The following is a 19,210-nucleotide window of genomic DNA, read 5'->3' as shown; positions in this document are numbered from 1 at the left end:
CCAAGCACACAATGTGTTGGAGTGTTACAACAAATCTTTGTATCCCTTACAATATTTCTGCACATCAAAAAAGGAAGAAAACAAAACGATCCAAGGCCAAACGGAAATGAGTTGTCTTGGTGAGGCTGCGGGGAGTACAGACGAGCAGTGCGTGCCGGATCTTGGGTGGGTGATAACAGGAATTCCCACGCGACCCGTTGAGACCCGCAGGTGGTCGCCGTCGCCTGTCTCTCCTCCGCCGCGGCAGGGGGCGCTGTGGCCAGGCGCGGCTGCCCGAGTCCGCGCGGCGCCGCTCTCTGGGCGGGGTGGGCAAGGGCAGAAGAGGCTGCGGCGGGCCGGCTTCGGCGGCCTCTCAGGCCTCGTCTCTCTCAGCATCTGACTGTGCACTCCTCAAGCCCTCCGGCACCATGGGGAAGCGGGACAATCGGGTGGTGAGTACGCGACGGAAAAACCAGTGGGCTGACGTGGAGCCCGACGGCAGGAAAGCCGAACCCATCTTCCTTCCCTGCCCGGGCTGAGGGCCAGCGGCAGTGTTCGGACCTCAGGCCGGGAGATCCAGCAGTCCCGCCGGCCCTAGATGCGCGTGCGCCGCTCACATAGTTGGCGGCTTCGCGCCCCCTGTTCTCTCCCCCACCCCGCCGCGCCCTCTGGCGCCGCTGCCTGACTCCTTTCCCGCCCTCACCCAGGCCAGTAGTGCCCAGTTTTTAGAGGCGTAAAAGCTTGGAAGAGATCTGCCCGCTCCCGTGTGTTCCTGCAAAGTCTGAAACCCATGGAGGCTCTGGGACACGCCCGTGCCTCCGGTTAGCTCACCCCCGCCTCCACGCCCCTTTTCTCTTGAGCACCCAAGTGGGATGGAGGCGCTTTGCGCAGCGCGCCTCGGGGATGCGTATTCCTCGGACGCAGCTCCCGCACTCGGGGGCCCTGCAGAGCCCCCAGTTACAGCGGCAATAGGCTTCAGTTTTCGAATGGTGATCAAGGCATTTGGCTTTATGTCCCCAACAGCCAGCACTGCTTGGCACCTAATAGGCTTTGCGAAGGAAAGAAAGGCGTGAAAATAGTTGGCTTTGGAGTCATGGACAGACAGGAATCTCAGTTCTAGATCCTTGGGAATTGGGTGACCCAGAACAAGCTGGTTTTCTTCTTTGAGCCTCAGTTTCTTCATTTCTTCGTCTGTAATAGGGGTTCATTGTTATCCACACTTTGCAGAGTAGTTGAGACCACATAAGACAAGATGCCCAACCAAGTGCTTGGCATGAAAGTTATTACTTTGGTAAATGAGATAAAGGAGATACATTAATAACTAATAGCAGAAAGAGTAAGAACTGGTACCTGGTAGAGATTTGAGGTTCTGAGGGGAGAAGGGCATGTCAGAAGTAGAGATCTGTGGGGAGAGGAGGGTGGTTGGTTTGGAAAGCCAGGTTGTATGGGTGGAAATGTAAGGGAGTAGCAATAAGATTAGCTTCCAGCCTTATAGTTTCCAGGCTTGTTTATGATAGAGTTTTTAACTAAAGAGCAGCAATATGAGAAAAGTGCAGTTAAAGCTAATGTACTAAAATTAATGAACTAGCTTTTTTATTTGATGTTTATTTCCTTTGTGCTGTGTGTGCGCTTTTTAAAAAAACGTTTTATGGAATGATGACATTTCCCATCTTAAAAATATTTGTTTTAATTTATGTTTTCATAATTAAAAATGGCTTTGAACTACTGTGGTAGCCAACCTTGGTTACAAGGTTGAGAAGTGTTTTTTTCTCCTACTTTCCTGACTGCAGGGGGTTAGACCTCACTGTAATACCCTGACTCTCACAGAGTTGAAATAGTATTATGCTGGAGCACCCATAGGCTTGAGGTGTTAGTGTTTGAACTCTTGAATGCCTTTGGGCCCTGAATGGATAGAAATTATCTGACCTTGGATTCAGTTTCGTACCAAACCTGTTGCCACCGAGTCAATTCCGACTCATAGCGACGCCATAGGACAAGCAGGACTGCCCCATAAAGCTTCCAAGGAGTGGCTGGTGGATTCGAACTCCCTTTGGTTAGCAGCTGAGCTCTTAACCACTGCACCACCAGGGCTCCTACAATTTCATACAGAGCCGTAAAATGTTTTATTGTACTGGAAAAAGTATTGGTTTGCACATCCCGTTAAAGCATCTGAACATTTTATTTTCCAGAGCATTTTTATAACAACTCTGGGCTCCACTTACTACTTTTCATATGCTGTCATAGCACAGAGTGTTCTGGTAACATTTTGTTTATACTTCAGAGGTTATGGGAATGAAAAACATGACATTAAGAGGTAGGAGACACTTACAGATTATCTAATTCAGTCTCGTCATTGCATGGCATCAGAGGAAAGGGAAGCCTGAGAGAACTGTTTAAACTTGTAACAAAACTTGGATCATCTGACAGTCAGTCCAGTACATCATACCACCATTTGATTTTGAGTAATAAAAATGAACTTTTGTTTGCCTCTGAAAATATTGACATTTTTCAAGATTGTCTTCAGAGTATTTCTAGTTCTTTCTTATAAGATGGTACAGTTATTGTTTTAATGATGATAGGATTGCTTTCCAAAAAAAATCATTAGGTTTCAGTTTGAACAGTCTTTTTAACTTAACATTTTTAATTCTCAGGATTTGTAAAAGGTTTTTAATGATGGCCACCCTTTGTGCCCATTGTTTTCCTGAAGGTTCCTTCATGTTCTTTTCTGTTGTTACATTGTGTCCTCTAAAGCAGATACAGCCTTAAGATAAAAATAGGTAATCAAAGTAACATATGACATTCTGCACACTGTCCTTAGCCGTTTTACTGCATTGCTCTGTTCATACCTGCCCACATTTATATTCCCTTAAGCCTAATTTCCCATCCTGAATTTCAAAAGCGATTCATTTTCTGTTACCCAAATTCATGCAGCAGTTGGACTCATAGACAGTTCCAGTTACATATGCTTGTAGATGATTTGATTTACAGGGTCATGGTACTTACAATGATTAAGTCATAATAAGATGCTTTGAGAAACTGCACAATTTCTATATCATGGCTAACCATTCTATAATGCCTAACCACCCACCCCATTAGTGTGGGGAACATTACTTCTCAGACTGATGCGTAACACCTGTAAAACCTTGTTGTTAGTTGCTGTCATGGATTGAATTGTGTCCCCCCCAAAATATATGTCAATTTGGCTAGGCCATGACTACCAGTATTGTGTGATTGCCCATCATTTTGTCACCTAATGAGATTTTCCTAAGTGTTATAAATCCTTTCTCTATGGTATTAATGAGGTGGGATTAGAGATAGTTATGTTAATGAGACAGGACTCAATCTACAAGACTAAGTTGTGTCTTAAGTCAATTTCTTTTGAAATATAAGAGAGAGAAGCGAGCATAGAGACATGGGGACCTCATACCACCAAGAAACAATTGCCCAGAGAATTGTGTGTCAGTTGTACCTGGGGTCCCTGCGCTGAGAAGTTCCTCAACTGGGAAAGATTGATGACAAGGAACTTCCCCCAGAACCAATAGAGAAAGCCTTCCCCTGGAGCTGGCACCCTAAATTTGAACTTCTAGGCTCCTAGACTGTGAGAGAATAAATATCTCTTTGTTAAAGCCATCCACTTGTGGTATTTCTGTTATAGCAGCACTAGATGACTAAGACAGTTGCCGTCGAGTCAGTTCTGATTCATGGCGACCCCCAAGTGTGCAGAGGAGAACTGCTTCATAGGGTTTTCAAGGCTGTGACCTTTGGGAAGCAGATTGCCAGGCTTTACTTCTGAGGTGACTTTGAGTAGGTTTAGAACCACCAACCTTTCAGTTAGCTGTCCAGTTCTTAACCATTTGCGCCACCCAGGGGCTCCTGAAAAAGCCTTACTTTTTGTGAAATAATTATTTTCTGTTTGTTTTAAAAAACGTTTTCTGTTGCCCATAGTAAATGAAGGGTTATTGTTTAATAGCTAAGAGCACAAACTACCAGATGTTTTGCATGGAATCTTGCACATAAAATGCGCATATTAATATTGCTATTATAATTAAAATAAATACCGGAGATATTTGTAGTGTATCTAATTAAACTAAGGGTAGTGTTTATTGTGAAATGCTTGAAATTAAGGCTTATTACTACAATTGTAGCTCAGGTAATTGTACCATAAATTGTCTATAATTAATAGTCCTAACATGCTTATATACTGCTTTACTGTTTTATTTGCATCTCAAAAGTAAGCAGTAAGATCAGTTGGTAGGTACTTTGGGAAAGCAGTGTAACAGTAGACGTTAAGCCACATAAAAATGTTAATGTACTTTTAAGATATATGCTAGAAAATTTGAATACTGTAGAAACATGTTAAATGATTATGCTGTGATTTTTTTTTTTTTAATTAGAATGAAAATTTGCCACTGTACTATTTGCAGAATTTTTACTTGAGGACAATTCAGCTCTCTGAATTGGAGTTGCAGTATTGTGATTGAGTTTTTCTCATTTTAATTACCATTAATACTGTAACGATGTTTTTGCTTACCTGTTTCTCTTCCAGTAAAAGCAATGATTACTCATTGTTTTGAAAAGCTTTTCTTCAGTGTATGAAATGATGCAAGTAGACATGTTCCTTCACGTTTTAGCATACATGCATTCAGATTTTTAAAAATTTATTGTTTTTATTAAAATGGTATCTTTTATTTTTTTCAACATGCTTGTGCTTTTCACTTGAGAAATCTTGGACATCTTTCCATATTAGATCTACCTCATTTTTTAATGGGTGCATAGTTCATTTTTGGAGTATACTTTAATATATTTAATGAATCCCAATTTAGTAGGTATTTGAGTGCTTTCAGTTTTTTAATTTGTTAGTAATTCAGTCCTGAACATTCTTGTATATATTTGCATTCTTTGGAAATAATTTTTACAGTTTTGAACTTAAAATATTTTACCATTGTTGTTCATAGTTGCTATCGACTCAGCCCCAACTCATGGTGACCCCAGTGTACAACAGATGCAACATTCCCCAGTCATTTGCCATCCTCATGATCACCGTCATGCTTGAGTTCATTGTTGCCCTTCAACCTAGCGGCTCATCTTCCAACACTATATTGGATAATACTTTTTTATGTGTGTGTGTGTACTTTAGACGAAGGTTTACAGAACAGACTAGTTTCTCATTAAACAGTTAGCACACATATTGTTTTGTGACATTGGTTAACAACCCCACAACAGACATATCAACACTCTCCCTTCTCAACCTTGGGTTTCCGATTACCAGCTTTCCTGTCCCCTCCTGCCTTCTTGTTCTTGCCACTGGGATGGCGTGCCCCTTTAGTCTCGTTTTGTCTTACTGGCCTGTCCAGTCTTAGGCTAAAGGGTGAACCTTAGGAGTGATTTCATTACTGAGCCGAAAGAGTGTCCAGTGTCCATCCTCTCAGGGTTTCTCCAGTCTCTGTCAGGCCAGCAAGTCGTCTTTTCTTTTGGAGTTAGAATTTTGTTCTATATGTTCTCTAGCTCTGTCTGGGACCCTCTAGTGTCATCCCTGTCAGAGCAGCCAGTGGTGGTAGCCGGGCAGCATCTAGTTGTAGTGGACTCAGTCTGGTGGAGGCTGTGGTAGATGTGGTTATGTTGGACACTGTTCTCTTCTGATCCATATAGGGTTTTCATTGGCTAATTTTTGGAAGTAGATTGCCATGCCTTGTTATGAAGGTGGGAAATGTTGGTGTCTTAGTTATCTAGTGCTGCTATAACAGAAATACCACAAGAGGGTACCTATAGCAAACAAATTTATTTTCTCACAGTTTAGGAGGCTAGAAGTCTGAACGCAGGGTGCTGGCTCTAGGGGAAGGTTTTCTCTATCTGCCAACTTTGGAGGACGGTCCTTGTCTCTGAGCTTCTGCTCCTGAGCAGTCTTCATGTAGCTTGGCATCTTTCTTCCCCCATCTCTGCTTGCTTGTCTAATCTCTTTTATATCACAAAAGAGATTGACTCAAGAATGCCCTACACTAACCCTGTGTTACTAAAAGACAGCTCTTTCCCAAATGGGAGTGTAAATAACCACAGGCATAGAGGTTAGGATTTTCAACACATATTTTTGTGGAACACAATTCAATCCATAACAGTTGGTCATTTTTTACAGATTTTGTTAAATAAAATGCAACAAATACATTGTATTATTTTGCTTCTTTTGGAATGTTAAGTATTAAAGGCGTCAGGGTTAATCTTGAGAATAGTCATTTTCAACCAAAATTCTTTATATTTAAAAATTTGAAGAGATTTTTGTAAATATTTGTTCACTTGAATTAAATTTGAAAAAACTGACCTAGTATCAAGAAGTTGAGACTGAATTAAGACCATATTTTATATCTGTAGCAGATAAAGTGAATTTTAACAAAATAACTGCATCTCTTTGCATTAGTGAAGAAACCTTTTGCTTTGTCTCAATATATTTTTGGAAAAATTATCTAAAATATAGTAGTGTTTTCCTGCTATAGTAAGTACAGTATACAGAGCATAATTTAATTTTTTGCAATCTTAATTTGTGAATAAAATTGTCATCAGTATGACACAGTATTTTCTGGAATAGAAGGTAAGAGTAAGGAATAAATTTAGAATTAGATCTTTTTAAACTTCTATGGAACTGAGTTTCTCCTGACAATGAACATAGTGCCGTCAACCACTCAGGGTTATTGGCCTTTAAGGAGAAAGCACTGTAAAACCCTGCATGAGTGAGAAGTATCATTACAATTTTCATTAAATCCCTGGTAAAACACATTTTCTGTGAATTGGTGATATTATCTCCTAACTTGCAAGGCTTAACAGAGTGTCGAATTTAGTTTTCATTATGAAAAGTTGGTTAGTCAGATTGTTCATGCGTAGATGGATGTAGTACACATTTATAATAAAGATTGCTTGATAAATGTATGTGCTTTTGCATTTTTAATAGTTACTTTAATGGAATTAATTTTTTGTTCTTTTCTCAAGGCCTATATGAACCCAATAGCAATGGCCAGATCAAGGGGTCCAATCCAGTCTTCAGGGCCAACAATACAAGATTATCTGAATCGACCAAGGCCCACCTGGTATTTGTGAAACAGTTTACTTATTTATGAGCTTCTTATAAACTTTTTTAAAGTATATTTTTACAATTGTTAGATTTTTTGAATATTTGATACGTACTTTTGACTATAATGAAACATGTATGACTATAAGACAAATATTTGAGACCCGACCACCCAATATGGCTGAAGCACTGCCAGATAACATTTTATACCAATCTTTTCTCTATCCACTAAAAGATGTTAACCTTGCAGATGGTACGTAAGCTATTTAAAATGGTGAGTTTGAATAATTTCACTCTTCATTGAAATGTAACCAGTTGTTAGGAAGGGTAATGTTTGATCTTATTTCTAGTTTTATCCTTTGGCTTTTCAATGAGTTAGAACTCCCTATTGTAAAAATTTTTTTTGGCATTTTTTGCCATCATTGAGTGACTGATCTTTTGTAAATAAAGCATTGTAGCACTGGCCTTATTATTGTTTTAATATGTATTTTTTAGTATTAGGGCCATACACCTGAAGTGATATATGACATGCTTCAGAGCTATTAGCTTCATAATCCTTCTAAGTGCCTCTGAAAGCTTGGCAACTATGGTTGAAAGGTGTGCTTATATATAATAGGGAATCATTCCTTTGAGTAAATAGGAATTAAGCCTTGCCCACCTTTTAGAGTGGTCATCAGTGCTGTTGTTAACTGCTGCACCATACCAGAGAATAAATTTTCACAAAACAAGTATATTTTGTCTTTAAAATTGGGGAGAGGGAATGATCTTTAAAAGAGAAATGTTTGTTGGGGGTCCCTAGGACAAACCTCATGTTTGATAATTTCCTAGAAGGACTCAACATATATTTGTACTCATGGCTAAAGGTTCCCCCGCTCCCGCCCTTGCCACCAAAAGTGAAAGGATACCAAGCACAATCAGCAAAGGAAAAGGCACAGGGGGCAAAGTCTGAGGGAGACCAAGCCCAAGTTTCCAAGGATCCTCTCCCAGTAGAGTTACACAAAACATGCTTAATTTCCCCAGCAATGAGTTTTGACAGCATATGGAAATGTTGCCAACCAGCGAAGCTTGATAGAGACTCAGTGCCCAGGCTTTTTATTGGGGGCTGGTCACATAGACAGCCTCTGCCTGGCATGTAGCAACTTCTAGGCTCCTAGAAGAAAAGAAGTGTTCAGCATAAACCATGCTGTTTTTACAAACAGTTTTTAGGCATGGTGAGCCAGTCTTAGCAGAGAAAGGTGGAAACCCTCCCGAAATGCAAGTTCCCAATTGTCAGCCAAGGGCCAACCTTATAAGCAACCCTTCCTAAGGATAAGTGTCAGGCCTGCTATGTTAACACTTTTCTGTACAACGTGTGAGTACATTATAAAATGGGTGGTTTAGTAATAGTATATAGTATGGTAATAGAATATATAAAATATAGTAGTTCAGTTAAATTGACCTTACCACACCCTAACACTGAAACTAATAGCTGTGTGTCCTTAAGCAGATTTCTTACCTTCTCCAAGTCTCAGCTTCTTTAGCTGTAAAATGGGCCTAATAATAATAATACCTTTCTTACAGAGTTGCAAGAATTAAAATGTATTGAAAACAATGCCTGTTATATAGTAAGTGTTCAGAAGTGAGATGAATTTGCTTTTATAAGAGAAGTGACTAGTGTTATCTAATGGGCTTGATTATGATCATTGCTTTACATGGAAGGGAACAAAGAACCTTGCGAGTATCAACACCGAAATGGAAATTTATTAGGATATTAAGAAAAATTCATTTAAGAAACTTTTGCTGTCTTATTTGTACTTTTTTCCACTGTTAAAAGATGCATTTTTATTGCAGTTTATGAAATTAATATTTTTGTGCTGAAAAAAATTTTGAAGCATCCATCTCCAATTTGGATTTCATGAAGACCTGTTTGTACATTTCTGTTTTTTAAGGGAGGAAGTGAAAGAGCAACTAGAAAAGAAAAAGAAGGGCTCCAAGGCATTGGCTGAATTTGAAGAAAAAATGAATGAGGTTTGTAAAGAGTACCTTGAGAAAAAAGACCAGTCTTTTTTTCTTACAGGAAGAAAAATGAAATCATTTTCATATATTTAATTTTTTTAATAAACCAAGGGTTTAGGCATAGCTGTTTTACAACATTGATCTGTTTGCCAAGTCTAAACAATACATCACTCTTTCCCACTAATCACAATATCAATTTTAAGTTTGAATCTTAAAAATACTCTCTCATTCTTGTTGTAACATTGATGTTGTGGATGCCATATGGACTCTTGAAAGGGGAGCATCCATTTGATTTTTGGGGGTAGAACTTATACATTTTATATTTTTGTTTTCTACCAAAAAACAAAAATGCTAACTTTTAGGAATCGGTGTGTCATTGTCACAGAAGGCCCTGCTCCCACCAGTTTTGTTTTATATTTTTTAAGTTTTACACTTTTCTTAAAAGAATTACTGAGAGGAAAAATGATATGAGTCTGCTAGTTTTAAATGCAACAGTTTGTGACTTTAACATTGTTGGATGTGAATGGTTGCCCTAAGCAGCTTGCCACTTACCTTTTGGTTGGTAGTGCTCGATTTTTTTTCTGCTCACTCGGTGTTTCTGTTCTTCCTCTTTCCTCATCCACTTTGTCTAAAATTTCCTCTTCTATGTTACTGTTAGGTCTTTGGGGCACATGACAAAATCAGCTTGACTTTGTATAAACAAAAATATGAATTTTTTGGCACACAGACTCCAAGGATGAAAAGGGCAGGATTGTGCTGGTCTTAAAATACTGAAACCAGGATTTGATGTTCCTTCAGGAACATCCATTTCTTATCTCTGCTGTTCTCTGTCTTTCACCTTAATTCTCTCCTACTACAGACTTGGATAGAGGCAGTGGTGGGTGGTCCATGGGGAGTAGCCCCTATAATTCCAGATTAGTGTCTTTGGAGCTTTGATTTTTAAAGGAAAACGAATATTTAAAAAATCAAAGCTTTCTTCCTCCAGCTCAATTTAGAAGTTCTCAGGGAAGGACTCTGATTCAAGCCAACTTGAATTGCATTCCCAGCCTTGAGGCTAGAAGAGTGGTGTCTATCACCAGAGGAATACATTTGCGTCTACAACAGATGCTCGTCAGACATTCCTGAGTGTTTCCCCTCAGCTACCATTACATCAGGAAACTCGTGGCTTTAACTACAGTTGCTGTGTACTTTGAATTCTATCTACCCGCTCTGCAGACTTCCTGGCCATTGGGAAGTATACAGCCTTCCCACCATTCCTCACACCTTTCTAACACAGGTGCCCTAACTGAACCTATCTGTTGTAGTGCTGGGAATCTCCTTCCTTCCCTTCTGTCACTTCTAACTCAGCTCGCATGCTAAAGGAGCACCATCCTAGCTCCCGTTCTGTATGTTTTTCTTAAGGAGGGGGCGGTACTTTATAATAAGAATAAAGTCAGGACTAATGTCCTGTTCTCCACCTTAAACTTTGGAAATTAATTTCCACAGCGATAGTTGTCTTCATTTTCCGCCAATTATTTATTTTGAGCACTAGACCATAGCCTAGAATCGGCTTTCTGAAAGCTGTACCACATATATGTAGCTTGTAGTTTTTTAGGTTAAGAGGGCTCTGTATTTTAGAAGTGTTTTTATTGTATTGAAATAAAGGCTTTTATGTAGATGTATGCTTTCTTTAAAAAGTAGAGAACAAGCATTTTATACTTGGCAATTTAAGTTATCTAAACTATCTGATGTTAGATTCTTCTCCCTCCCCCATCCTACCTTTAATTTCCATAGTGATGTTTGCTTGTTTGGATTACAAACATGTATGTAGTATTTCAACCACTAAAAAAAAAAAAGAAAAACCACAGTAGGGATTAATTCAACTTTTGCTGTCTGGAAAGAGACTCTAACCATGTTTATTGATAAAGTAAAAAAGCCTCAGCCTCGGTAATAATGCCTACTCCTCTTCTCAATAGACAGTAGAGAACTCTGACCTCTTAACATCCTCTCTAAAGGGAGATAGTAGGGACTTCTTTGGTGATATGGTTAAGGATTCTGGCACCTGAGTATCTTTTGACTTTAACTAGAGGCTGAGGATCCACTCTCAGCAGTTCCCTTTGGGATCCATGAAATGCGGAGTAGAGAGGGACTTTGATAGCTGTGATTTTCAGAGGGTGGGGTTGGGAAGTGCAGGGTCTTTGAGGGCACTGGTAACAGGAGCTCTGTCACAAGATGGGAGACATACATTAGAGGATTGAGGGAAGGAAGTGGTGACTGGCAATCTCTATAGATTAGGTGTTTTATAAATTGTTATCACAGGGGATAGATAGCCTCTGATGGTGTTTATACCCTTTTTGCAGAACTGGAAGAAAGAACTAGAAAAACACAGGGAGAAACTATTAAGTGGAAGTGAGAGCTCATCTAAAAAAAGACAGGTAACAGCATTTTTGGTTTATTGCTATTTTTAATCTCGTAGTCGGATTTTTCATAATAATGCTGTGTACTACTAGTGGTATATATATTTAAAAATTCACACCAATTTATTTAGACTTTTATTTGTTTCCATTTAGAGAAAGAAAAAAGAAAAGAAGAAATCTGGTAGGGTGAGCAAAAGTTTTCCGTTTTTCTAAATGTTATAGTTAAGAGCTTACAGAAAAAGTAAGAATGATTTATTTAACCTGTATGCTAGATAAGCCAAGGAGCAGGAGGCCCTTTGAGTGTAATGGGTGGTTTTGTTCTATCAGTGACATGAAAGAAATGGGTCAGCCTCCTTCTAACCTAGTAACTCTGCTGTTGGTATTAAAGGAGGAAAATTGAGTACCATTTGCCACATAGGTTGCTTTGCTTAGAGTTTTGGATTTTTTTATTTTTTTGCAGGAGAGTTTGATATTTTAATACTTAAGTCTTGTGAATATGAGCATCTGTTTCTTAGACACTAGATTGATTTCCTTATGTATTTGAGAGCTGTAACAGAAAAAAATTCCTGCATCTCACAAGCTTTAATTGTTTTATGCTTGGTCAAGTATTCATCTTCTTCTTCATCAAGCTCTGATTCTTCCAGCAGTTCTTCAGATTCTGAAGATGAGGTAAGATTTGCTTGTAATGATTGATGAAATTGTATCTAATTTTTTTCATGGCAAGATGAAACTCATAATGGAATACGTTAGAAATGTTTACTTCGAGGTTTTGACTAATTATCCATAACTGAAAGTGCTGACATGAATGATTGATAGCTAGATATTTAAATATTTTTTATGAAACAGGAAAGTGATATGTTACATTTTAAGTACTAGTTATTAAGTAAAACTATATAAGCTGGTCCTTTCATTAAGTTTTGCTCAACAATAAGGGTTGGTATTAATAAAATGCATAAATTATATTTTAGAAACAGAAAGCAAGTGTTTCTAAAACTGTTTTATATAGGATAAAAGACAAGGAAAAAGGAGAAAGAAAAAGAAGAACCGTTCACATAAATCTTCAGAAAGCTCCATGTCAGGAACTGAATCAGACAGTAAGGTAAAAGGATTTCAATTTGCAACATTTTGAATAGTAAAGACATTTAATTTGTTTAAAAAAAAAAACCTTAAATTTTAAATTGCTCTCAATTAGAAATGAGGTCTATTTATTTATTTTGTACTTCAGTGTTCTCTTCTACTTAGTTGATATACTTATATGTGGTATTTAATTCTTTTCAGAGTAGTTTCACATATATGATCTCCATCTCCTTGACACCTTTATGATAAGCAATCATACATTATTTTCTATGAGGAGGTTACAGTTGATGTATAAGGCAAGGTCACGGAAGCTGCGTAGACACATCCAAACTCCCTGGGGAACCAAATTGCTGGGCTGAGGGCTGTGGGGACCATGGTCTCAGGGAGCATCTAGCTCAATTGGCATAACATAGTTTATAAAGAGAATGTTCTACATGCCACTTTGGTGAGTAGCATCTGGGGTGTTAAAAGCCTTTGAACGGCCATCTAGGATACTCCACTGGTCTCACCCCTTCGGGAACAGGGGAGAATGAAGAAAACTAAAGACACAAGGGAAAGATTAGTCTAAAGGACTAATGGGCCACATCTACCACCGCCTCCACCAGACTGAGTCCGGTACATCTAGGTGGTGCCCGGCTACCACCACTGACTGCTCTGACAGGGATCACAATAGAGGGTCCCAGGCAGAGCTGGAGAAAAATGTAGAACAAAATTCTAACTCACAAAAAAAGACCAGACTTACTGGCCTGACAGAAACCAGAGAATCTCTGAGAGTTTGTCCCCCAGACACGCTTGTAGCTCAGTAACAAAGTCACTCCTGAAGTTCACCCTTCATCCAAAGATTAGACAGGCCCATAAAACAAAACAAGCCTAAAGGGGCACACCTGCCCAGGGGCGAGGACGAAAAGGCAGGAGAGGACAGGAAAGCTGCTAATAGGGAACCCAAGGTCAAGAAGGGAGAGTGCTGACATGTTGTAGGGTTGTTAACCAATGTCATGAAACAACATGTGTACTAACTGTTTAATGAGAAGTTAATTTGTTCTATAAACTTCCGTTGAAGGTACAATAAAAGAAAAAAAAGTCATAGTTGAGAGAAAAAACATCTTGCTTAAATTCATATTCCTAGTGTTAGAATTGGAAGTTGAAACTGTCTTCTAATATCTGGTCCAGTGCCCCGTCTGCTGTACCATACTTAAATTTGTTCTGTACTATTCAGAATTGTGATACACAATTATTGCTCAAACTTTAGTACTCATAAGAAACACATGCTGTTCTCATTAAAAATATGGATTTCTGGGCCCCTTCTCTAAGAATTCTGATTGGACTCAGTAATCTCTATTTTTAACATGTTCTGTGTGATTCTTATATATGGGTTGGGGTCTATGGACCACACTTTGACAAACACTATCCTAGGGAGACCAAAGCAATAAAAATGCTGTCTTGGTGTTACAGCAGGTATCTGTTTTCGCCTAGTGAGATTTCTGAAAAAATGCCCGGTGTCTAGAAAGTACTTAGTAAATGTTGGCTTTCTTTTTGTCTTTTAAAGCAGAAGAGCTTGTATCCTGTTAATAATAGCTAATGTTTATTGAGTGCGTGTTATGTGTTAGGTACTGTTCTAAGCACTTGACACGTTAACTCATTTAATCCTCTCAACAGTGCTATGAAGTAGGTATTTATTATCCTATTTTATTGATAAGGAGACTGAGACTCAGGGAAATCTAGAATTGAAAAGCAAAAAGTCTTGCCTCCCCTCCTGATGGGGAAGTAGAGAAATCAGACTGTGGGTGTCTGAGCACGTGTGAATTAGAACTTTAGTGCATGTGACCACCACAGGCAAAGATAGACAATCGCATGAAGTCCTGTTTTAAAATAAACTGTAAATAGATTTGATATACAACCAGATAAATTAAGAACTCTTGTTTCCTTATGAACAAGTATACACATAACACATATTTCTCTTTTATTTTGGGGATAAAATGCTGGTATTGAAGAAAACATTTTCAGCCATAGAGCAAATTTGTTTGTTTTTGTTTTTTTTGGTTTTCTGTTCTTATTCTGTAATGCTGTATCCTTTACATTTAAAATTGATAAATATATTTGCTTTTTTGTTTAGGATAGTTTTAAAAAGAAAAAGAAGTCAAAGGATACAACTGAGAAAGAAAAGGTAAAACATAATTAACTGTTATTTTTACATTACTTTGAGATAGGCTAGAGTCTGCTGTACAGTACACAATCTACCTTAAGAAATTAATAGTAATGTGTGTCCTTTTTGTTTATGAAATTTATTTCTTTGCTTTTATGAAATTTCATGTTGATTTAAGGAAATGACTTACTTGGGTTCATTATTAACGGTAAAAGAGTTTGAACTTGTATAGATTAGTAGATTATTTTAGACTAAAAGTGTTAATTGAAATTAAACATTATCCTTTCATTTCCTCAAGTCATTGTAAATAATGCCTCTATGATTAAAGAACCTGGACTTCTGTTTCTAACTGAACATACCATAGATAAGTTTTGAAAAATCTTCATTTTGCTATTGGGTATTTTATCTTCATTTATGATCTGTAATTAATGCTAAATTTGTCCCTATCTAAGTTTCTGGTTTGTATTTTTAATTTTTTCTTATTACTAAAAATAAAAAAAGTCTGAAGAAAGCAGTTAATAATGAAAGAAAACTATAGACCAGTCTCACTGTGTTTTACTTGGTATTTTTATATCAGTTTGCAAATAACAATCCATTAAGATACTGAAAAAAAAGAAACCATCATGACCAGGTTGGCTTAATTCCAAAATTCAGTGATAAGAAATCTATTAATTTAATTTGCCATGTTAACCGATCAAAGGAAAGAAACCATATGATTGTTTTAGTAGTTGCCAAAAAGATGTGATGTAATTCCACATTAATTCCTGATTTTCAAAACCTCTAAGATAAAAATAAATGGCTACTTTCATGTTTTAAAAAATGTATGAATTTGAAAGCTGATAATAAACGTGAAATAAAACAAGAGCATTGTGATTTTGAAATACATCAAAATAATATGAAGTACATAGGTATATAACGAATACGCACGTCATGTACACACCAGCTAGAATTAACAGAGGGTTTGCATTTTGTCATATTTGCTTCAAATCTTCTTTTATTTCTTTAAAATAAAGTCCCAGATCTCTGTCCTTTTTTAGAGACTGCAGTTCCTGAGATTAGTATGTATCCTTCCTATCCACGTTTATACATCCTTATTACATATGTATGCATTCATAAATAACATAGTGTTTTGTATTTTTAAAATAATATTTCAAAATGGTATCATTTCCTTTTCAACCTTGCTTTTTTGACTGAGCATTGCTGTTGACATTTATATTGTTGATACTCTCAAGTTCATTTCTTTTGCTTACGGTATTCCATTGTATTAATTCACCACTCAATTTATTTATCCATTTTTCCTATTTGTGGACATCTCAATTGTTTCCAGTTTTCAGTAATATGAACAGTGCTGTAGTGAGTATTTCTTGTCCATTTCTCCTTTCCACAAAGGTGATTGTTTCTTTCCTAAGGTATACTGGGGATTATAATTGTTAGGCCCTAGGATATGCATACTTTCGGCTTGTCTGCATTTTGCTCCCCAAAGTTCTTATTAATTTGCATTCCTGCTAGTTCTTATTAAGTTGCATTCCTGCTAGTAGTGTGTGACAGTACCCTTACTCAACATACTTGTCAACATTTTGAGACTTTTATTTATGCCATTTTTATGGGTGTAAATGGATGAGTCTCTTCATTTGTTTATTAGCCATTCAGATTTTCCTTTCTGTAAACTGCCTATTCATAATCTTTGCCCATTTTTTTGTCGTCATCAAATAGTTTTTGATCTTACTGATTTTTAAGAGACGTATTCTGGGTACTGTTCCTTCATTCTTTCATATACATGACTTAAATTTTTTGGACTGTGGCTTCTCAACTTTATGGTGTATTATAATCATATAAAGGTTTTGTTTTGGGGCCATATATATCAGTCATTGACTTTAGCCCCATTATTTAAAATGTCCTAAAAGCACTAGGCAATGCACCTGGACAAAAAACCGAGAAAACCAAACCCGTTGCCATTGAGTTGATTCCATCTCATAGCGATCATACAGGACAGAGAAGAACTGCCCCATAGGGTTTTCTAGGAGCGGCTGGTGGATTTGAACTGCTGACCTTTTGGTTAGTAGCCAAACTCTTAAGCACTGTACCACCAGGGCTCCATCTGGATAAGAGAGCAAATTTAAAACTGTAAAAATGATCAAGAAAATGATATGAGTATATACCTGGAAAACACATGAGATGAAATGACAAAACAATTAAGAAAATTCAGTAAGGTAGCCAGTAATGTATCAATACACTTGAATCTTTAACTTTTCTATATAAAATATAAAAAAATGGGTAATACCCAATTAGAAAATAAATGGAAGAAAATAACCCACTTATAATTATAGCCAAAAATACACAGGAAAGTTTTAAAGAAGCAGCAGAACTTATTTGAGGAAAATTATACTATACAAGACTATTCATGGATATATGTGAAGATTTAATAAATGGAGAGTTGTAAGATGCTCCTGATCATAGCTTGCCTTACTAGATATTAAAACATTATTAAAATGTTTTCATTAAAACAGTATGGTATTGGTACAGAAGTAAACAAAACAGTGGAACAGTGTAGAGAACAGGTAACAATAGAAGTATTTGTGGAATTCAGTATATGATAATGATGGCATTTCTTGGGACAAAATGACCAGCCATTTGTAAAACATAAAGCAGGACATCCTTCAGGCCAGATAAATCCCAGATAGGTCAGAGATTAATGTATGAAAAGGTAACTAGAGAATTGCAAGGGTAAGTATTTTTATAATTTTGGGGTGGGGAAGCCCTATACCTCAAAACTTAGAAGTTTTTAAGGAGATTGACTAGTTCAGTTAAGTAATTGAAATGAAAAATAAACCATGAGCAAAGTTTAAATGCAATGAACAGACTAAGAAATAAATAAGAAAGAAACTTAATAATCTTCCAAATAGTTAGGAGAAAGAATGCTTCACCAACAAAGACAAATTGGCAATATACATGTTTAGGCAATTCTAAAAAAATAAAATTCTAGTTATCAGAGATTGATATGATTGGGGAAAAAAAGCCTGATAAAGAAGCTTATTTGGTAAAGTGTGACATATAAACAAGTGGCAAATAAGCAAGATTTTGGAGGCTGGCTGGGAGAATGAGAAAATCATCTTAGCGAAGGCTATTTTGGCCTTTGATTTAGTCATTAATATTGAATAAAGACTTTGCACTTGAATGCTTTCACTCTATCTTAACTTTCTTTTTAGTAGCAGAGAACCCATTTATGTCTGTCTTACAGAAGAAGACGTGTTAGTAAACTGGGACATACTCACAATGAATGTCATAAACTGGCATAATATTGATGTAGTTGGAATGGAAAGATGTTCTTGATACATTATTAGTGAAAAGAGCAGGTTCAAAACAAAAAGTATTTATGTGAAATTGTAAATATACACAGAGAAAGATACACCCAAGATTTCTTAACAACGATGCTTATAATTTTTACCAAAATAATACAGCTATTTGCAGAAACAAAATTAAGACACCTATAACCCAACAGAGACGATCACCGTTATTTTCTACTTGAATTTTTCTGCATATCTCTCTCTCTGTTTCCCTAAAAACGAAATTTAGCCCATATATAAAGTTCTGTGTCCTGCTTTTCTTTATAAGATTAGGTGGTTAGCATTTTTTCCATTGTGTGGTTTTATTGTTTTTGTTGTTACGAAATGCTGCCAGGCATGCAGAAAAGTATATAGAGAATAGCAATACAAATAGCCATTACACCACTTTAGTAAATCTTAACATTTTGCTATACTTGCTTCAGATATTTTTGTAATGTTTTATTTCTTAAAATATACGTTTGAAATGGCCAATAAGCATGTAAAAAGATGCTCCAGGTCAAATGCAAATCCAAACCAGGTGAGATACCATTTCATCCCCACTACGATGACTAGTATCAGAAACACAGAAAATAACAAGTATTGGCATGAGTGAGGAGAAATTGGAACCCTTGTGCATTGCCAATGGGAATGTAAAATGATGCAGCCGCTGTGAAAAACCATTTGGCTGTTCCTCCAAAAGCTAAACAGAACTACCATATGACCAAGCAATTGCACAACTAGAAATATAACCAGAAGACTTAAAAGCAGGGAGCCAAACAGATCCTTGTACATCAGTGTTCACTGCAGAATTATTCACAATAGGCAAAAGTTGGAAATAACCCAAGTGCCCATCAGCAGATGAATGGATAAATGAAATATAGTTTATACATACAATGGAATATTATTCAGCTATAAAGAGAAATGAAGTTCTGATACATGCTGCAACATGGGTGAACCTTGAGAACATGCTAAGTGAAATAAGTCAGACATAAAAGACCAAATGTTGTATGATCCTGCTTACATGAAATATTTAGAATAGGCAAGTGCACAGAGACAAAAAGTTTGTTAGTGGTAACCACAGCTGAGTGAGGAAGTTACTGCTTAAGGGGTACTGAGTTTCTGTGTGGGGTGTTGAAAAACTTTTAGAAATAGCGGTGGCAGTTGCACATCATAGTGTATGTAATTAATGCCAATGAATTGTATGGTTAAAATAGCAAATGTTTCATTAAATACAATTAAAGAT

General features: G+C 37.1%; 1 protein-coding gene across 2 annotated transcripts in view; it reads left to right on the top strand.

Annotated features, from left to right (window-relative positions):
- The first annotated feature begins 310 nt into the window (after positions 1-310).
- The window catches only part of FAM133B (family with sequence similarity 133 member B), a 41,774-nt gene continuing 22,874 nt past the window's right edge, over positions 311-19,210 (top strand). For both annotated transcript variants that reach the window (XR_007518390.1, XM_049893216.1), the window contains exons 1-8: positions 311-431; positions 6,955-7,052; positions 8,962-9,040; positions 11,368-11,442; positions 11,578-11,610; positions 12,031-12,093; positions 12,431-12,523; positions 14,615-14,665. Coding sequence is in view for 1 of the 2 variants with exons in the window: in XM_049893216.1 (XP_049749173.1) it covers positions 408-431; positions 6,955-7,052; positions 8,962-9,040; positions 11,368-11,442; positions 11,578-11,610; positions 12,031-12,093; positions 12,431-12,523; positions 14,615-14,665 (516 nt within the window). In the remaining variant the exon portion in view is untranslated. The remainder of the gene's footprint in view (positions 432-6,954; positions 7,053-8,961; positions 9,041-11,367; positions 11,443-11,577; positions 11,611-12,030; positions 12,094-12,430; positions 12,524-14,614; positions 14,666-19,210) is intronic.

This window comes from Elephas maximus, chromosome 8, assembly GCF_024166365.1.
Source record: "Elephas maximus indicus isolate mEleMax1 chromosome 8, mEleMax1 primary haplotype, whole genome shotgun sequence".
Taxonomy (NCBI): domain Eukaryota; kingdom Metazoa; phylum Chordata; class Mammalia; order Proboscidea; family Elephantidae; genus Elephas; species Elephas maximus.
This window is presented reverse-complemented; position numbering and strand designations above follow the sequence as displayed.